Raw genomic sequence first — 21,388 nt, forward strand, 5'->3', positions numbered from 1 at the left:
TAATTTTCACAAAAGGAAAAAATTATCAAATTCATATATTTCTAAATCATATTGCATTAACAGCCTATACCTAATTTTTTTTCTCAAAGAATTAAAGAGAAACTGATATTTTAAAAGTATAGCAAATTGACATTGAATTAGCTCCCTCAATTTACTTCTATAATATGATATCACCAAAATGTTCTCATTTTTATACAGTGGTATAACTGGAAAGCAATGCATGGCATACATGTAGCCAATATACTCTCAGAATTTTATAAATAAAGACCTATAGTAAATTTTAAATGAAAAAACTGTATGTGATCCATGTTTCTAGAGTCTTAGAAGTCAAAATATAAGTCTATTGGGTATTATGGATATAAAACTGACTTGACGTCCACTTGAAATATACATTAAAGGGGATGTACATCCCATACACATGCACATAAACATATGATAATCCAGCAGCAATTACTATGATTATTATTTGAGAACTATAGTTGACCATGTAGACTGTAAATGTAACTGGGACATGACACATACAGTAAACTACAGTTTATAGTATCAGCTTTTAGCTACAAATAAATATAAGCAATTTTATGATCTCAGAAAAATGAATTCTATAGTAAATAGTACACACACTTGAAAAAATACATATACATATATAAGACATTCCTTGACACTTTTAAACTAACTTCAGATAATTGAATAAGCAATAACATGACAAAAATTTATTTTTGAACCACTATCACTTGCCTAGATCATAATCTAAATTTTGCTATCAAAGCTATGCAAATCCATGTAAATAGCAATAGAGACAGCTGGTCTGGCCACACTAATATTAAACAATATAGATTTTAAGTTAAAAAAATTGTACGAGACATTTTGTAGTTAAACAAAAGGTCAAACTACAATAAGATTTAAAAATTATAAATATATACACACCAAACAACAGAGCCAGAAAATATATGAAGGAAACTAACAGAAGTTAAAAGAGAAAAAGATAATAATAGTTGGAGACCTCATTTCCTTACTTTAAATAATGGAAAGACATCTAGACAGAATATTAAAAAGGAAATAGGGGATTTGAACAATACTCTAAACCAACTAAACCTAACAGACATATACAAACACTTCACCCAATGATAACAGAACACACATTCTACTCAAGTGCACATGGAAGATTCTTCAGGATAGACTGAAGCATCTTTATGTTAGCACATAAAACATTTTTCCATAAATTAAAAAAATTGAAATCATACAAACCATCTTCTCGAACTATAATGGGATGACGCTAGAAATCAATAACAGAAGAAAAACAGGAAAATCAACAAATATGTGGAAATCGACAAATGCATCATTAACAACAGTGAGTCAAAGAAGATAGAAAAATTAGAAAATAATTTAAGCATGAATGAAAATAAAAATAAAACATACCAAACTTATGGGATGCAGCAAAAGAGGACCTCAGTGGGAAATTTATAGCTGCAAACATATACATTAATAAAGAAGAAAGATCTCAGATCAACAACTGAATTTTGTACTTTAACACTAGAAAAAGAAGAGCACACTTAATCCAAAACCAGTGGAAGAAAGAAAATTAAAAAAATAGAGCAGATATAAATGAAATAGAAAATGTTAAAACCATAATCAATAACCTCAAATAAAAAATAAACAAAATTGATAAATCCTAGCAACACTACTGAAAAAAAGGAGAGAAAAAGCACATATAACTAAAATTACAAATAAAAGCAGGGGCATTACATTTCTTACAGAATACCCTCTAAATCTCATTTTCTGAGAATTTCCTATCAACCTCATTTTCTCAGAGCTCTCTCATACTCTCCTTCAAGCACACCTTCTCTCAGAAACCCTTCTCAAATTCCTTCTCTCAGGAATCTTCAAACTCTCTTCCTTGCCTTTAGATTCCATCAGAAATCGTCTTTGTCTCAGAATTCCCTCAGAAATCAGATTTTTTTTTTAACTTCAGAATTATCTCAGGAATCTTCTTTCTCTCAGAATTCCCTAAAGAAATCTTATTTCCATCAGAAATCTCCTTCTTTCCCTCAGAAATCTGCTTTCCCACAGAATTCCTGAAGAAATGTCTTTCTAACTCCGAGAATTCTCTCAGAAATCTGTTCCTTAATCTCAGAATTATCTCAGAAATATACAGAATTTTCTGCAAAATTCCCTGAGAAAACACCTTTCCCTGAGAAATGTCTTAACTTCCTCTCAGGTGTTTCCTGCTTTCTCTCAGATACCTCTGTCTCTTCTTCAGAATAACTTAAGAAATCTCCCACTTTAAAAATAGAAACCCCTCAGAAATAACCTCCATTCCCACAAAAAAAGCCTCAGAAATCGCCTCCTTACCCTGAGAAATCATACAAAAATCCCTCATGACCTTCTTATTTAGGTCATTTTAACTCAGAACTTCTTAATTTCTCTTAGATTTTTACCTTAGAAGCAGTAGTTTGTGTCAGGTCTTTGAGAACCCTTCTTTTTCTATCAGATTGAGTTCAGAAGTCTCTAGATTCTGTCAGATTTTACCTCAGAACCCTGTGGTTTTGTTATATATTACCTCACACCCCTCTAATTTGGAACAGAATTCACCTCAGAACATAGTATGTTCTCTCACGATTTGCTTCAGAACTCTCTACTTTCTGTCAGATTTTACCTCAGAACCTTCTAGGATCTGTCAGATTTTACCTCAGAACCCTCTAGTTTCTGTCAAAATTTACCTAAAAACCCTTTAGTTTCCGTTACATTTTACCTCAGAACCCTGTGGCTTCTGATAGATTTTACCTAGAACCATATGGTTTCTGTCAGATTTTAGCACAGAACCCTCTAGTTTCTGGCAGATTTTAACTCAGAACGTCCTAGGTTCTGTCAGATTTTACCTCAGAATCCTCAAGCTTCTGTGACTTACTTCAGAATGTCAGATTTTACCTCAGAACCCTGTCAGTTGTCAGATTATACATCTGAACCCTTTGGGTTCTGTCAGATTTTACCTCAGAAACCACTACGTTCTCTCATATTTTACCTCAGCACCCTCTAGGTTCTGTCAGAGTATACCACAGAACGTTCCAGTTTGTCAGAGTTTACCTGAGAACGTCCTGAGTTGTCAGGGTTTACCTCAAATTCCTTTAGTTTCTGTCACAGTTTACCTCAGAACACTTTGGGTTTTGTCAGATTTTCCCTAGAACCCTCCAGTTTCTGTCAGATTTTAACTCAGAACCCTCTATGTTCTGTCAGATTTTAATTCAGAACCCTCTAGGTTCTGTCAGATTTTAACTTTAGCACCGTCTATGTTCTGTCAGATTTTACCTCAGAATGTCCTAGGCTCTATCAGATTTTTACCCTCTAGGTTCTGTCAGATTTGACCTCATCACCCTCTAGGTCCTATTAGAGTATACCACAGAATGTTCTAGGTTCTGTCAGAGTTTACCTCAGAACATCCTAGATTCTGTCAGGGTTTACCTCAAATTCCTCTAGTTTCTATCACAGTTTACTTTAGAACCCTCAAGTTTCTGCCAGTTTTTACCTCAGAACATGCTTGGTCGGTCAGATTTTACCTCAGTACCCTTTAGGTTCTGTCAAATTTTACCAGGAATGTCCTAATCTCTGTCAAGTTTTACCTCAGAACCCTCTAGGCTGTCAGATTTTACCTCAGAACCCTCTAGATTCTGTTAGATTTTACCTCAGCACGGTCTAGGTTCTGTCAGATTTTACCTCACCACTCTCTAGGTTCTGTCAGATTTCTTCAGCACACTCTAGATTCTGTCAGATTTTACCTTAGCACCCTAAGTCCTGTCACAGTATACCACACAACATTCTAGGTTTTGTCAGAGTTTACCTCAGAAGGTACAAGATTCTGTCAGATTTTACTGCAAAATTCCCTAGATTCTGTAAGATTTTACCTGAGAACTGTCTATTTTCAGTCATATTTTACCTTAGAACCCTCTAGGTTCTGTCAGATTTTACTGCAGAAGCCTCTAGTTTCCATCAGATTTTACCTGAGAACCCTCTATTTTCCGTCAGATTTTACCTGAAAACCCTCTATTTTCTGTCAGATTTTACCTCAGAACCCTCTGGTTTCTGTCAGATTTTACGAGAGAACCCTCTAGGATCTGTCATATTGTATCTCAAAACCCTCTGGCTTCTATCAGATTTTACCTCAGAACCCACTGGTTTCTGATAGATTTTATCTAGAACAATCTGGTCAGATTTTAGCTCAGAACTCTCTCAGTTCTGTCAGACTTTAGCTCAGAACCCTCTCAGTTCTGTCAGACTTTACCTACCACCCTCTGGTCTCTTTCCATTTAACCTCAGGACTCTAGTTTCTGTCAGATTTTACCTCAGAATCCTCTAGGTTCTCTGAGATTTTACCTCAGAACCCTCCAGTTTGTCAGATTTTACCTCAGAATCTTCTAGTTTCTCTCAGGTATTACCTGAGAATGTCCTAAGTTCTATTGGATTTTACATAAAACATCCTAGGCTTGTCAGATTTTACCTCAGAACATTCTAGGTTATATCAGATTTTTACCTGAGAACCCTTTCGGTTCTGTCAGTTTACCTCAGAATGTCCTAGGTTCTGTCAGAGTTTACCTCATATCCCTCTAGTTTCTGTCACAGTTTACTTCAGAATCCTCTAGGTTCTGTCAGGTTTTACCTCAGAACCCTCTAGGTTTTGTCAGATTTTACCTCGGAACCCTTTAGGTTCTGTCAGATTTTATGTCAGAACCATTAGATTTTATGTCAGAAACCTTTCAGTTCAGTTCAGTCACTCAGTTGTGTCTGACTCTTTGTGACCCCATGGACCTCAGCACGTCAGGCCTCCCTGTCCATCACCAACTCCTGGAGTTTACTCAAACTCATGTTCATTGAATAATGATGCCATCCAATCATCACATCCTCTATCGTCCCCTTTTCCTCCCGCCTTCAATCTTTCCCAGCATCAGGGTCTTTTAAAATGAGTCAGTTCTTCGCATTAGTTGGCCAAAGTACTGGAGTTTCAGTTTCAGCATCAGTACTTCCAATGAATATTCAGGACTGATATCCTTTAGGATGGACTAGTTGGATCTCCTTGCAGTCCAAGGGACTCTCAAGAGTCTTCTCCAACACCACAGTTCAAAAGCATCAATTCTTTGGCGCTCCAACTCTCACATCCATACATGACTACTGAAAAAATCACAGCTTTGACTAGACGGACGTTTGTTGGCAAAGTAACGTCTCTACTTTTTAATATGCTCTCTAGGTTGGTCATAACTTTTCTTCCAAGGAACAAGCGTCTTTTAACTTCATGGCTGCAGTCACCATGTGCAGTACTTCGGGAGCTCCCAAAAATAAAGTCTGACACTGTTTCCACTGTTTCCCCACCTATTTGCCATGAAGTGATGGGACCAGATGCCATGATCTTACTTTTCTGAATGTGGAGTTTTAAGCCAACTTTTTCACTCTCCTCTTTCACTTTCATCAAGAGTCTCTTCGCTTTCTGCCATAAGGGTGGTGTCATCTTCATATCTGAGGTTATTGATATTCCTCCTGGCAATGATGATTCCAGCTTGTGCTTTGTCCAGCCCAACATTTCTCATGATGTACTCTGCATATAAGTTAAATAAGCAAGGTGACATTATACAGCCTTGACTACTCCCTTCCCAATTTAGAACCAGTCTGTTGTTCCATGTCCAGTTCTAACTGTTGCTTCCTGACCTGCATACAAATTTTTCAGGAGGCAGGTCAGGTGGTCTGGTATTCCCATCTCTTTCAGAATTTTCCACAGTTTGTTGCGATCCACATAGTCAAAGGCTTGGTCATAGTCAATAAAGCAGAAGTAGATGTTTTTCCGGAACTCTTGTTTTTTTGATGATCCAACCTCTAGGTTCTGTCTTATTCTATCTCAAAACTCTCTAGCTTGTCAGATTTTCCTCAGTACTCTTTAGGTTCTATCTGATTTTACCTCAGCATCAAGTTTCTGTCAGATTTTACCTCAGCAGACTCTAGTTTCTGTTAGATTTTATCTCAGAATGTCCTAAGCTTGTCAGATATTACCTCAGAACACTCTAGGTTGTCAGATTTTACCTCAGAACGTCCTAGGTTCTGTCATATTTTACCTCTGAACCCTTTTTTCCCTTGAGAAATCTCCTTCAGTCCCTCAGAAATCTTCTTTCCTGCACAATTTCCTCAGAAATCTTTTCTTTAGAATTCCCTCATTATTTCCTTCCTTCCCTCAGAAATCTGCTTTATTTCCTTTAAAATTCCCTCAGAAATCTTCTTTCACTGAGAAATCTCCTTCTTTCCCTCAGAATTTCCTTAGAAATCTTCTTTGCCTCAGCATGGGGTGGCGGGGTGGGGTGGGGGAAGGAAGCAAGGGCATTATTAGCAACCTTACAGAAAGTAAAAGTAGTATAAGTGAACAGTATGAACAAATGTATGATAACAAATTGCCTAATCTAGATGAAATGGACAAATTCCTAGAAACACAAAATTACCAAAGTTGACTCAAGAACAAATAGAAAACCCCATCTACCTTATAATAAGTAAAGAGATTCTATCAATAATAAAAAATTTTCCATGAAAGAAATGTCCCGGACTAGATGGTCACTAGTAAATTCAATCAAACTTTTAAAGATCAATTAATGTCAATCCTATTTAAATTTTTCCAAAAAACGGAAGAGGCAACATTTTCTAACACATTCTATGAGGCTAACATTATCCTAATAGTAAAGTGAGATAAAAACAGTAGAAGAAACTACAAACCTATGATATCTATATTTATATCCTTTATGAATACAGATGCGAAAGTCTTCAACAAAACAGTGACAAACCAAACCCAACAACATAATAAAAGTATTATATACCAAGTGATATTTTCCCCAGGAATCATAGAATGATTCAAAAGAAAATAATTCAATGCAATACATTACATTAATAAAGCAAAGGAAGAAAGCACATGATTACTTCAATATATATAGAAAAAATATTTGTCAGAATTCAATACCCTTTCATGATAAAAACAGGAAACTAAGAATAGAAGGAAACTTTCCTTATAAAACAAAGAGAGAGCATTTAGGTATACCCACAATTAACATTATACTCATTGATATAAGACTGAAAACTGTCTTCATAAGGAAAAGGACAAGACATACATGCCTAATTTCATCATTCCTATTCAATATTGTACTATAAAATCCTAGCCAGAGCAATTTTGCAAGAAAAATAAATAAAAGGCATCAAATTAAAAAGAAGTAAAATTATCTCTAAAGATAACATGATTTTGTAGATAGAAAATCTCATAAAATCCACTAAAATACTACTAGAGCTCATAAATGAATTCAGGACAATTGCAGGGTCAACACAATCAGTTTTCTATACACAAGTAATGAATAATGCAAAATAAGATATTGAGAAAACATTTCCACTTATAAGTTCATCAAAAGAATAAAATGTGAATAAATTTAACCAAGGGGGTAAAAGACTTGCCTACTGGAAACTAGAAAACATTACAGAAAGAAATTAAAGAAGACCTAAATAGATGGGGAAACAGTGGAAACAGTGTCAGACTTTATTTTGGGGGGCTCCAAATTCACTGCAGATGGTGATTGCAGCCATGAGATTAAAAGACGCTTACTCCTTCGAAGAAAACCTATGACAAACCTAGACAGCATGGTAAAAAGCAGAGACATTACTTTCCCAACAAAGGTCCATCTAGTCAAGGCTATGTTGTTTTTTCCAGTGGTCATGTATGGATGTGAGAGTTGGACTGTGAAGAAGGCTGAGCACTGAAGAATTGATGCTTTTGAACTGTGGTGTTGGAGAAGACTCTTGAGAGTCCCTTGGACGGCAAGGAGATCCAACCAATCCATTGTGAAGGAGAACAGCCCTGGGATTTCTTTGGAAGGAATGATGCTAAAGCTGAAACTCCAGTACTTTGGCCACCTCATGGGAAGAGTTGACTCATTGGAAAAGACTCTGATGCTGGGAGGGATTGAGGGCAGGAGGAGAAGGGGATGACAGAGGATGAGATGGCAGGATGGCATCACCAACTCAATGGACGTGAGTTTGAGTGAACTCCGGGAGTTGGTGATGGACAGGGAGGCCTGGCATGCTGTGATTCACGGGGTTGCAAAGAGTCAGACACGACTGAGCAACTGACCTGAACTGAAAATTAATGGAAAGACATTCCATATTCATGGATTGAAATACTTAACATTTTTAAGATGGCAATTATTAAGTGATCTACAGAGACAGTACAATCTTCATCAAAAGTCTATGGTCTTTTGCGGGGGCCAAAAATAGAAAAACTAGTCTTCTAATTCATATGTAACTGCAAGGGTCTCCAAGTATCCTAAACCATATTGAAAAAACTGGAGAAGGGAATCACAAACTACTTCAATAGTCTTGCCTTAAGAAACCCATGAGCAGTACGAATAGCCAAAAAGATGCAACACCAGAAGATGAGTCACTGAGGTCAGTAGGTGTCCAATATGCTACTGGGAAAGAGCAGAGAAAGAGCTCCAGAAAGAATGAAGAGGCTGGGCCAAAGTGGAAACTATAGTCAATTGTGGATGCGCCTGATGATGAAAGTAAAGTCTGATGTTGTAAAGATCAATATTGCATAGGAACCTAGAATGTTAGGTCCATGAATCAAGGTAAATTGGACTAGGAATTGGTATACTAAAAATGAATAGGAATGGACAAATTCAATTCAGATGACCATTATGTCTACTACTGTGGGCATGAAAGAAATGGAGTAGCTCTCATAGTCAACAAGAGTCCTAAATGCACTACTTTGGGTGAAATCTCAAAAACGACACAATGATCTCGGTTCATTTCTGAGCAAATCATTCAACATCACAGGAATCCAAGTCTATGCCCCAACCACTAATGCCAAAGAAGCTGAAGTCAAACGGTTCTATAACGGCCTATAAAACCTTCTAGAACTAGCACCAAAAAAAGATGTCCTTTTCATTATAAGGGATTGGAATGCAAAAGTAGGAAGTCAAGAAATACCTAGAGTAACAGGCACATTGGCCTTGGAGTACAAAATGAAGGAGGGCAAAGGCGAACAGCATTTTGCCAAAATGCTCTGGTCACAGCAAACACCCTCTTCCAACAACACAAGAGAAGACTCTACATGTGGATATCAACAAATGTTCAATACCAAAATCAAACTGGTTATATTCTTTGCAGCTGAAAATGGAGGTGCTCTATATAGTCAGCTAAAACAAGACCTGGAGCAGACTGTGGCTCAGATCATGAACTTCTTATTGCAAAATTCAGATTTAAATTGAAGGAAAGGAAAACCACTAGACTATTCAGGTATAACTTAAATCAAATCTCTTATAATTATACAACATAGGTGATGAATAGATTCAAAGGATCAGATATGACAGACAGAGTGCCTGAAGGACTATGAACAGAGGTTCGTAACACTGTACAGGAGGCGGTGACCAAAACCTTCCCCAAGAAAAAGAAATGCAAGAATGCCAAGTGATTGTCTGAGAAGGCCTTACAAATAGCTGAGAAGAGAAGTGAAAGGCAAAGGAGAAAGGGAGAGATATATCCAAATGAATGCAGAGTTCTGGAGAATAGCAAGGAGAGATAAGAAAGCCTTCTTAAGTGAACAATGCAAAGAAATAGAGGAAAACCACAGGATGGGAAAGACTAGATATCTCTTTAAGAAAATTGGAGATACCAAAGAAATGTCTCATGCAAAGATGGGCACAATAAAGGACAGATACATCAGGGATCTAACAGAAGCAGAAGATATTAAGAAGAGGTGGCAAGAATATACAGAAGAACTATACAAAAAAGATCTTAATGACCTTCATAACCATAATGGTGTGGTCATTCACCTAGAGCCAGATATCCTGGAGTGTGAAGTCAAGCGGGCCTTAGGAAGCATTACTATGAACAAAGCTAGTGGAGGTAATGGAATCCAGCTTAGCTATTTTAAATCCTAAAAGAGGATGCTATGAAAGTTCTGTACTCAATATGCCAGCATATTTGGAAAACTCAGCAATGGGCACAAGACTGGAAAATGTCAGTTTTCATTTCATTGCCAAAAAAAGGCAATGCCAAAGAATGTTCAAACTTCCACACAAATTGTGCTCATTTCACAAGCTAGCAAAGTAATTTTCAAAATACTTTAAGCTAGGTTTCAACAGTACGTGAACTGAGAACTTCCAGAAGTACGAGTTGGATTTAAAAAAGGCATCAGAACCAGAGATCAAACTGCCAACATCTGTTAGATCACAGAAAAAGCAAGAGAATTCCAGAAAAACATCTACTTTTGCTTCATTGACTATGCTAAAGCCTTTGATTGTATGGATCACAACAAACTGGAACATTCTTAAAGAGACGGGAATACCAAACCACCTTAACCTGTCTCTTGAGAAACCTGTGTGCAGGAGAAGAGGAAATAGAACAAGACATGGAACAACAAACTAGTTCAAAACTGGGAAAGGAGTACATCAACACTGTATATAGTCACCTTACTTATTTAACTGCTATTTAGAGAACATCTTGTGAAATACAGGGCTGGATGAATCACAAGCTGGAATCAAGTCTACAGGGAAATATACCAACAACCTCAGATATGCAGATCATACCACTCTGATGGCAGAAAGCAAAGAGGAAAGAGCCTCTTGATGAAGGCAAAAGAGGAAAGTGGAAAAGCTAGCTTAAAACTCAACATTCAAAAAACTAAGATCATGGCATCCAGTCCCATCACTTCCTGGCAAATAGATGGGGAAAACTGCAAACTGTGTCAGATTTTATTTTCTTGGGCTCTAAAATCACTGCAGATGGTGACTGCAGCCATGAAATCAAAAGACGCTTGCTCCTTGGAAGAAAAGCTATGACAAACCTAGACAGCATATTAAAAAGCAGACACATCTCTTTGCTGACAAAGGTCTGTATAGTCAAAGCTATAGTTTTTCCAGCAGTCATGTACTCATGTGAGAGTTGGACCATAAAGAATTCATCCTTTTGAATTGTGGTGCTGGAGAAGACTCTTGAGAATCTGTTAGACTTCAAGGAGATCAAACCAGTCAATCCCAAAAGGAAATGAACCCTGAATATTCATTGGAAAGACTGATGGTGAAGCTGAAGCTCCAATGCTTTGGCCACTTGATGCAAAGAGCCAACTCATTGGAAAAGACCCTGATGCTGGGAAAGATTGAGAGCAAGAGGAGAAAAGGGGTGACAGAGGCTGAGATGGTTGGATGGCATCACTGACTCAATGGACATGAGTTTGAGCAGACTCCAGGAGATAGTGAAAGACAGAGGAGCCTGGCATGCTGCAGTTCATGGGGCTCCAAAAAGAGTCAGACAAGACTTGTGACTGAATGTAGTGAAAAAAAAGTAGGACTCACACTTCCTGATTTCAAAACTTATTACAGCTACAATAGTCAAAAAAAATATAGCCTAATAGAAATACAGCCTAAAATAGAATCGAAAATATAGAAATAAACCCAAATATCTATGCAAATTGATTTTCAACAAGGGTGCCAAGACCATTCAATGGAGAACAGTCTCTTCAATCAACAGTGCTGTAAAACTGGATAATCTCATTCAAAACAATGAAGCTGGAACTCTACCTCACTCCATATATACATAAATTGACTCAAAATGGGTCAACAACCTACATTTAAGAGCTAAAATTACAAAATTCCTAGAAAAAAAATAGGGGCTAATATTTATAACCTTGGATTTGGCACTAGGTTCTTAGGCTTGACACCAAAAGTACGAGCAAATGAAAGAAAAAAAATAAATTAATTGTACTAAGTAAAAATTCAAAACTTTTTTGCCTCAAAGAACATTATCAAAAATGTAAAAAGGCAATCTACAGAATGGGAGAAAATATTTATAAATCATATATCACATATAGAGTTAATACCTAGAATAAAGAATTCCTACAACTGAACAACAAAAACAACCCAATTTAAAAATGAATAAAGGAATTGAAAAAAAAATCAAAACCACAATGCTATCACTTCACACCCAGTAGGACAGCTTTAATTTAAAAAAAGGAAATACAGGCATTAGCAATTTTGAGAAATAGTTGTTAATACAGCCACTATCGAAAAGTTTGGAGGTTCCTCAGAATATTACAGCATTACCATGTGACTCAGCAACTCCACTCCTAGACATATACCCAAGAGAAATAAAGACATGCCCACACAGAAACTTGTACACAAATGTTTATAGTAGCATTAGTCGTAAGAGCCAAAGGTGGAAATCAAAATGTCTAAATGTTCATTAACGGATGACTGGAAAAACAAATTGTCACACACACATACACACATACATTGAAATGTCATTCAGCCATAAAAAGGAGCAAAGTACTACTATATGCTGCAATTTGGATAAACCTTGAAAACATCTTAAGTAAAAGAAAAATCCACACAAAAGGACATGTGTTATATGATTCCCTTTACATGATATACCATAACAGGCAAATCCATAGATACAAAAAAATTAAAGGTTATCAGGGGATGGGAAGAGGTAGAATTAGGAGTAATTACTTGTGGGTGTTTCTATGGGGTGATGAAAAAATTTTAAATTAGAGCTGGTGGTTGCACAACATTGTGAATACATTTTGTTGATATTTTCAGTTGCTAAATCACATCTCACTCTTTGCGAGTCCATGGAATACAGCACACCAGGCTTCCCTGTCCTTCACTATCTCCTGGAGTTTGCTCAAATTCATGTCCATAGAGTTGGTGATATTATCGAACCATCTCATCCTCTGCTGCCCTCTTCTCCTTTGGCCTTCAATCTGTCCCAGCATAGCGGTCTTCTCCAATGAGCTCATTCTTTGCATCAGGTGGCCAAAGTATTAGAGCTTCAGTTTCAGCATCAGTCCTTCCAATGAATATCCAGGGTTGAGTTCCTTGAGGACTGACTGGTTTGATCTCCTTGCAGTCCAACAGACTCTCAAGAGTCTTCTCCAACACCACAATTCAAAAGTACCAATTCTTCAGCACTCAGCCTTCTTTATAGTTCAACTTTCACATGCATACCTGGCTACTGGAAAAACCACAGCTTTGACCATACTGATTTTTGTCAGCAAAGCGATGTCTTTGCTTTTTAATATGCTGTCTAGGTTTGACATACCTTTCCTTCCAAGGAGCAGCATTTTGTCAGAACTCTCCACTATGACCCATCCATCTTGGGTGACCCTACATGGCATGGCTTATAGCTTCATTGAGTTACACAAGTCCCTTCACCACAAGGCTGTGACCCCTGAAGATATGAATAAACTAAATACTACCAAATTGTATAAAGTGATTAATTGTATATCATGTACATTTCAACTAAAAATAAAAAACTTTATGTAGAAATAATAGAGCTTACTTTCTTAAAGAAATACATTTCAGACATTAATTTTTAGCCTTTACCTAAATTATTCAGTGAAGGGTAGTTACCAAACAACTTCCTGAGCTCCTGCCACACATCCTACCCCAACAGCAGTCAAATTTTGATTCTAACCTTAAATGTAATTTTGTATCCTTTCAGAGATATGACTTTCCATTTACTTTTTCTTGTTCAGATACAGATAAGTACAATAAAGATTTCCATAGAACTCATAATTTTAAAAACAGTAAGAATTAAAATTTCTATGTAAAAGTTTTACTTTGCAGCTTCTTGAGTCTCTTGTCTTTGAGGGGGAGGCTCTTAAATTCTGTTTTTCATGTTTTAAATTGCTCTAACAAGATTTAATTTCATTGGATAAATCAACACTCAACTCTCATTATTGCACTTTCTTATACAACTACATTTTATGCAAGTAATTGTATGAAATTAAGATTGAGAGGCAAAGGTTATATGCATAAACAAAGAGCTTCAAGCTTTTTTCATAAGAGGTAAAAATATTTAAGAGAAAACTGACAGAGAATGAAATGTAAAAGGAGGTAAAACAGAAATCAGAAGTCAGAGCTATATATGATCAAAATTTCAAGCTTATTTCATAAAATTTAAGCCTACAGTCAAGTTTCTACTGAAAAAGAAAGTTTTTATAGATTTAGGCAAAAATATAAAACATAGAAATAATGCTTTTTTCAAACAAACCACCATATTTTGTAGCTGTGTGGTTGGTTCATCTTCATACAGCTAAGAAAAAACTTCTCATGGAGATTTCTGGAGTACTAGAAACAAGAGGTTTCTATATACTAATTATTACAGCCTCTGGCTCATCAATAAAGTTGCAAGTAAATCTTTAAATGGCCTAAACTCCAGTATCATGTTACTGTTCACATTTTCTAGCTGTCAGTACACTCAGAACACTCAGAAATACACAAACTCACCTTCTGTTGAACTAAGATGTTCTTGAAACTTATCTACATAGTGGTTCCCAAGCAGGGGTGATTTTGTCCCCCCAGAGCCATTTGACAATGCCTAGGGATATTTTTAGTTATCATCTTTGGAGCTCTACTGCATTAGAATGTGGACTCCGGTGACACCACCAAAACTAAAACACACAGGACAGCCTCCCACAATAAAGAATTATCAGGACCAAACGTTGACTTTGAGATATCCTGAGCTGCATTAATGGGCTCATCCATTTCCATCCTAAAATCTGCACTACATGTTTTGTTTTGATGTCACAAGCTATAAATTTGATTTGTAACTATTTAGCCTTTGGCTAAATATTACAATCTCATGAAAAGTAGAGGTAAAAATATTTAAGAGAAAACTGACAGAGAATGAAATATAAAACTAAATAAAACAGAAATCAAGTCAGAGCTATGTATGACCAAAATTTAAAGATCTTGATAAATTCTCGATCTCTCCAACTTATTAGTTTTAATTTGCATTGTAAACAGTACAGAACATGACTGAAAATTAAAGTGCAGCGCAGACGTTCTTTCTATATTTGTGCCATATAAATACTTTTTCACTAAAACAAAATTTAAAGAAATGACAAACTATTTAATTCTACATTCAGATTTCAACTTTCAGCACTACATTTACCTTTGCTGACACATTAACTCTTCTTTGGAAGGAAGTAGGCTTCAAACTATTTGTTCTTCCTGCTATTTTGAACTTGTTAGTACTAAAAAATACTTAAAAAATAATACTATTTAGGATATCCTTAATTCCAAATGAGATTGCCCCAGAGAGAGCAAATGGGTGACATCTATTACTTTGGTTAGTTTCTCAGAACTAAAAAAAGGGAAAAAAGGTAATAAAGTGATCTTCAAATTAAAATTTCAATTAATACTGGTCCCTAAAAGTCAGTTTAAAATAAAAATCAAGTTCCACAAAATAAATACACTGAAGCAACTATAATAGTAATAACCTTTATTTAAAATATTTTTTAATCTAGGAAAGCTCATTGTACATGAGTTTCCAACTAATTAGAGTCAAAACAAAGAAAAGAAAACCAGAGAAAATCCTCTGTAGAAAAAATACACAAGGAACATTTCTACAAGTGAAAAAGCAGTAAGCAGTCTTAACATCTGAACATCCAAGTTTTAATTCCATCTCTCCTAGTGAACACTACTATCAACCTTGAGATCTGACTTGTTCTTGTCATTCTTCACTGAGTAGATGAAATATGTTAAGGTGTCTTTTTCATTCACTGGAATAGACCTAAAGTGGCAACCAACTATCTATAAAGAAAAAAAATTGAGGAAATTAAATTATAGATATTAATAGAGTTTATAAACTAGGTTAAAAAAAAAACAGTCATCAAAAGAAAAAATGTGGTAAGCGCTATTTCCTTTCAAAAAATAAACTGTATTTAACAAAATACCAACAGGACAAAAAGCATATAAGAATAAGATGTTATGAACAAGAGATAGTGTAATTTCAAAAGACCCCTTAGCCCACTCAATTAAGTATGTATTAATCAGAATGTGTACTTCACTTTATTTCTTTTAAATTTTATAGCTGAGATGTAGATCAAGAATTAAATACTTTTACTTGTAAACTTCAAATATCAATGAAATAGAATATAAGAGTCCACATGCATTATATAATGGTTTATGGTTTTTCTTATGGAAAAAGAACAACCATTAAGTCGGAAAAGTTTTGGTACGATAGAAACAAACCAAGAATGATCTTACAAATATGTTTGCTATGACTTAACATTCATTCATTCATTGGAAATATTCTTTGTTAAAATTCCCTGAAATTTTTTCTGTATAAAAATTATGGATGAGAAATGAGAAGGGAAAGGATGTCCACTGAAGAATGTTTACCTGCCTTCTTGCCTTTTCATTCTGCTAATGTAACACATGCACGGCAACTACCAGTAGAAGTATATTAGACTAAACTGGGGCACTGAAACGCATATTTAGATTCTAGAAGATAAAACTTCTTAAAGAAAAAGATACGAGACTTACACAGGCTGGTCACTCAACTCTGGAATTGTTTATAAATATCTGCATTTCTGACTAAGTTATAACACTCATACTATTTGGATTTCTCATTTCTAAATAAGAAAACATATCTTTAAAAGAAGATCAGATTATCAAAAACATCAGGTTTGATTTCTGCATTTAAAAAAATATACATTTAAATATAACATTTAAAATAACCAATTCTTAGGTTGTCATTTGTCCCAAAATAAAAGCACCTTCACTATGTATCTGTTTATCTATCAATATATTAATAATTTCATCATGGCAGGAGATATGTTTATGTTATATTAATGTACTATAAAACTTGAAAAGGACTTGACCTTTTAAATCAAATTTAAAGAAAAATTAGATTGTTGTTGTCTAAGCAAGAAGGAAAGAAGAAATTCTGGCTAAAGCTTTAATGTTAAAAAGCATTCTGCCAAAGTGTACCTTCCATTCACCTATGTTATTCAATATGGACATTTTATAAAATGTTGGTTTTCTAAATTCAAGCTGAAGAATATGAGAAAACTGATTTACATATTTATTTAAGTATGTCAAGTAGGTTAAGCATTTTTATTTTAAACATGATAGAAGTATAAACATATAAATCTATAGATATCTTAATATGACACACACATTTCTTGGCTCTATTATTTCCTGAGAACACAAGCACTCAACTTTTCAAAATTCACTGAAGGACTGCAAGTCCTATATTCAAGAACCTATAAGTAAAAGCTTGGATAAAAGTCTTTGCGTTTTTTAGTCATAAAAACAGGGATGCTTCACATAAACAAACTAACACCAACAAGAACAAATTCTGAAATAGTTAAATCAGCAAGTTACAGGAATACTGTTTAGAGGTTTATCTGTAAAATCTATTCCAACAAAAACCAAGAAAATTCTAACAAAGACATCAAAGCTTATTAATTTATTATTATGCCTCAATTAGGTGCTCAATAAGTGTTTACTGAGTAAAATAAAATTTTAAAAGAAACAGGTTTCTAGAGAGAGAATACAAAAAAACTTTTACTTACTATTTTTGAAAGTCAGTATTAGAAGATGCTTAGAAAACTGCATATAATCTAATGAGTAATCATTATATAAAGGAATTTCCTAAGTGATAGACAAACATTTCTAGGCAACTAGATTCTTCCACATTAGATTTTATTAACTTTGATTTTTCTAACTAAAATGTATTGTTATATATACTAAATTAACATCATTAGTATTTAATGACTTTTTTTGCATTAAAGGTTAAATAGTTTAAAACTTATATATACCTCAACAAGCTGTGCTTTATTAAGCCCGGGTCTGGTTGGGAGTTTGAAGTGTCTTTTGTATCTCCTAAGCGTATTCACCTGTAGTTGGTATAAATCAACCTAGAAAAAAATTAACGTATATGAATTAGTTCATATCATTTGCTAATGACTAATATTTGCTCTAAAAAACATTTCAACTTCAACACAGTGAAAATTTAATTCCATTATTTTAAAAGGCTTTTAAATAATCAAAACTAAAAATGCATTAAACAGTTCAATCTTTTGAGGATGCTTATTAACGACTGGGGACTATAAGAGTTGTCAATTGAGTAGGGAGGTTCAAGAGGGAGGGGACATATGTACACCTATGGCTGATTCATGTTGACGTTTGACAGGAAACAACAAAATTCTGTAAAATAATTATCCTTCAATTAAAAAATAAGTGAATTGTTTTTAAAATTAAAAAAAAAGTGGTCAATTGAAGCCATAACAAGTCAAACTGCATAACTGCATGTTAACTGGCTATATTTAATTTTGCTTTCATTTTTAGAGTTTTCAAATGCTTCAAGTATTTTTAGAATTTGTTCATATTTTTTAAATAAAACTTTCAGAAGTTTTACATTTAACTTACAAACCTTTCACCTACCTCCGGAGTATCAATATCTTGGACAGGTGAATCTCCTCCATCATCATCACTCCCTTTTCTCTTTCTTCTGTTTCGCACGCTCTGAATTAAGTTTTTATGATAATCACAAATGTAAAGATGTCTTGCCTGGAACAGAAAAGTTTCACAGACAACTTAAGATTACAGGAAAATGTGTCTATGTATTAGTAAAATACATAGTTACGGTGAATTATTAAAAATATAAACATTAGTAACAGGCCATTGTTAAGACAACGCATGTTTCTTGCTACTCTTAAGTCCTGAACCCAGTTAAAACAAGGCATGTTTCTTGCTACTCTTAAGTCCTGAACCCAGTTAAAACATATCATGTCTAGCAATATTGTTAAAGAGGCCTGGGGGTGGGGTGGGGAGAAGTGCCAGTAAGGGAAGGGAGAGAAGCAGAGAATGAGAAATTCCTATGCTCTGGATTCTGTCATCAAATTGCAGCGATGGTGAACTAGATTAGTTCAGCTATGCCGCTTTTTTAAACAAGGGCAAAAAGATGCTGGCCACAATTTTGCTATTTGATAGTATTTTCTTTACTTAAAAGAGCATTTAATAATATTAATACCATAGTGAATGCTTCCTAATCTAACTTAATACTCAAATTATAATCCAGACACAAAACCATCCACTTTTGACAAATAAATTGATTTCACATCCTTACTAAGTTTAAATTTGAATTATGAACTTTCCTGAGTATTAAATAAAAGCATTTATTTATAATAAGTTTTTCCAACCAAAGCAATGTGAAATGATTCAAGTATACCTGGAAAGTTTCAACTACTGGAAACAGAACTGAGGAACTAACTGAATAGGCAGAAAGTATCCCAAATAAAGTTCCCAAAAACGTTAATTATATAGTTCTGAGAGCTGTACGGTAGCCTCTGAAATACTGGGTTTTATACATCAGCAGTTACTTCTTAAAAAAAAATTGAGGAATGAGCTAACAGGTTTTCAAATTAAACTTTGAGCTAAAGTGCAAGTTAAGAAGATGCAGGACGTGTGCTGGTTCTCACATCTTGTGATTTATTACCGCTCCCCAGGGCTCGGAAAAGTGGAAACGGTCGTTTCTAAAAACCTCCTAGATGGTCAGAGGAACAGACCTGCGAAAGGACGAAGAAAGAAACCCTGATGGCTGCCAAACCGAGGGCTAACCCGCAGCGGCTGCCCGCTCCCCACGTCTCGAGCAGTTCCCCTAGATGATGACACGGCCGCGCGGCTCGCAGCCGGGGGCCCCCCACCCCGCACCCGCGGGACCCGGGACAGGGTCCTAGTCGCCCGCAGCGTCCGGTCCTGGCTGCACTCCATTCCTGGACCGGGGAAGCTACCCGCTCGGGCAGCAAAACAAAGAAGGTGCCTCGGTTCCAGAAGGAGCCGTGGGTTGCAGGACAGCTACTCTGGGTTCTCGGCGCTGCCGCCCCCTTTGTTTCACCACTGACCCCCTCAGAGCAGGAGTGGAGGCCCTGCGCGGGAGGGGCCGCGGGAGCGGGTCCGGGAGGCGCGAGAGTGTCTACTGCGGACGGCGGGCCGAGTTGCAGCACCTTGTTGTTTGCTTCCTACTAGGGACCCCGGAACGGGCTCGCGAGGCACCCAGGTCTGGGGCTCCCGCACCCCCACCGGCACGCGTCTGCCCTTCTCCCCGAGCGCCCCGGGGGGCGGGCAGAGCAGATTCGTACCGCCGTCACTTACGCTCTTATCCAACTCGATCTTCACCTTCTTCTGGGAGATGCTCTTCTGGATCCTCTTGCTGAAGCTGGCGTTGCCCGCCGCCCGGCCGCACCGCTCGCCGTCCTCGCGCAGACAGCACAGCTGCCCGGGGCCCGGCCCTGCCGCTCCCGGCGGCCCCGCCGCCGAGACCGCCCCTGCACCCGGCACCTCGGCCCCGGCGCCAGCCCCAGCCCCGTTCCCGGCTGACGCGGCGGCGGCAGAAGCGGCGGCCACGGCGGCCACAGCGGCGGCCGCGTCCCCGCCGCGGCTCATGTCCTCGGGAGTGAAGCCGTTCATGTTCCCGCACTCGCAGAGCCGCGCTGACAGAAGCCTCGCTCTCCGCGCCGCCTGCCTCTCTGGAGATGCCGGGGTCTCGGCGGTCCCTCGCACCTGCTTAGCGGAGACTATTAACTCTGAGCCAGGGTCCTCCGGCCAAGACCACGAGGCCCCGGCCTGCTGCTGTCTGCAGGCACAGGATCAGTGGACGGGGCGTGGGATCGGGAACTGGAATCTGGCGTCGCCTGGAGCTGGGACGCTGCTCACTGTCACATGGAGACTCCTCAGCAGTCGGACCTCGATACCCCCGCCTCCCTTCGGCCCTCGATCTGCGCAAGCACATTGCGCCCTCGCCCGTCCCGCCCCTTCCACTCTGCCCGCAGGGCACCACGGGAATTGTAGTTCTCTTTTGGGGAGCCAACCTAAGCTCCAGTCTGACATCGAGCTTCATGGTTTAGGAGAACTTCTTATCCCAGCATTCATCGCGCGGAGGCGGATCTGGATTTTTTTTTTTTTTCGGTAATACATTGAGAAAACAGGGGCGTGTGGTGGGGGGCGGGGCGGGGGGCTTGTGATGTTTTCTGGCTCTGGTAGCTCCCGGGAAGTTGAGCTGTGTTTAGCTCCTGGATTTTGCAGAGCTGGCACTTTAGACGAAGAGGTCACTTAACTCCTGAAGCGAAGCACAAAAGGCGGGAGGCGGGGGTAGGAGGGGAGGGGGTGCGAGGGTGGGAACGGAGGGGATACGAGGGGAGGGAAGGTGTGGGGGAAAAAAGTTTCGGGCCTTTTTTGTATCTGTGAAAAAATTTTTGATGTAAAGACGTCTTTTGTGGGGCTTCCCACGTGGCTCAGTGGTAAAGAATCCGCCTGCCAAATGCAGGAGACATGGGTTCGACCCCTGGGTGGGGAAGATCCCCTGGAGAAGGAAATGGCAACCCACTCCAGTATTGTTGCTTAGAGAAGCCCGTGGACAGAGGAGCCTGGCAGGCTACAGTCCATGGAGTTGCAAGAGTCAGACACGACTTAGCAACTAAACAACGTTTTTGTGGGAAACCCAAACCAAGAAGAACGGGGCTCTGGCAGTTTTGGGGTCCCAGAGGCCCCATGTCTAACCCCATGGGGTCTGGGTAGCAGCTCTGCAGACTGACGCC

The 21,388-nt window shown here is 37.8% G+C and overlaps 1 protein-coding gene across 2 annotated transcripts in view; it reads right to left on the reverse strand.

Moving 5' to 3' along the window:
• Positions 1-20,573, reverse strand: part of SAP30 (Sin3A associated protein 30) — a 29,522-nt gene extending 8,949 nt beyond the window's left edge. Inside the window, exons 1-4 of one of the 2 annotated variants that reach the window (XM_015092794.4) lie at positions 19,947-20,573; positions 18,237-18,362; positions 17,612-17,710; positions 15,271-15,596 (exon numbers count right to left, since the gene is read on the reverse strand). In XM_015092794.4, coding sequence (XP_014948280.2) covers positions 15,474-15,596; positions 17,612-17,710; positions 18,237-18,362; positions 19,947-20,261 — 663 coding nt within the window. In that variant the 5' untranslated portion in view covers positions 20,262-20,573 and the 3' untranslated portion in view covers positions 15,271-15,473. Of the gene's footprint in view, positions 1-15,270; positions 15,597-17,611; positions 17,711-18,236; positions 18,363-19,946 lie in introns of those variants that run through there. The other variant, XM_060411047.1, reaches the window with a different exon arrangement.
• Positions 20,574-21,388: the final 815 nt, after the last annotated feature.

The sequence above is a fragment of the Ovis aries genome, chromosome 2 (genome assembly GCF_016772045.2).
Source record: "Ovis aries strain OAR_USU_Benz2616 breed Rambouillet chromosome 2, ARS-UI_Ramb_v3.0, whole genome shotgun sequence".
Lineage (NCBI taxonomy): Eukaryota > Metazoa > Chordata > Mammalia > Artiodactyla > Bovidae > Ovis > Ovis aries.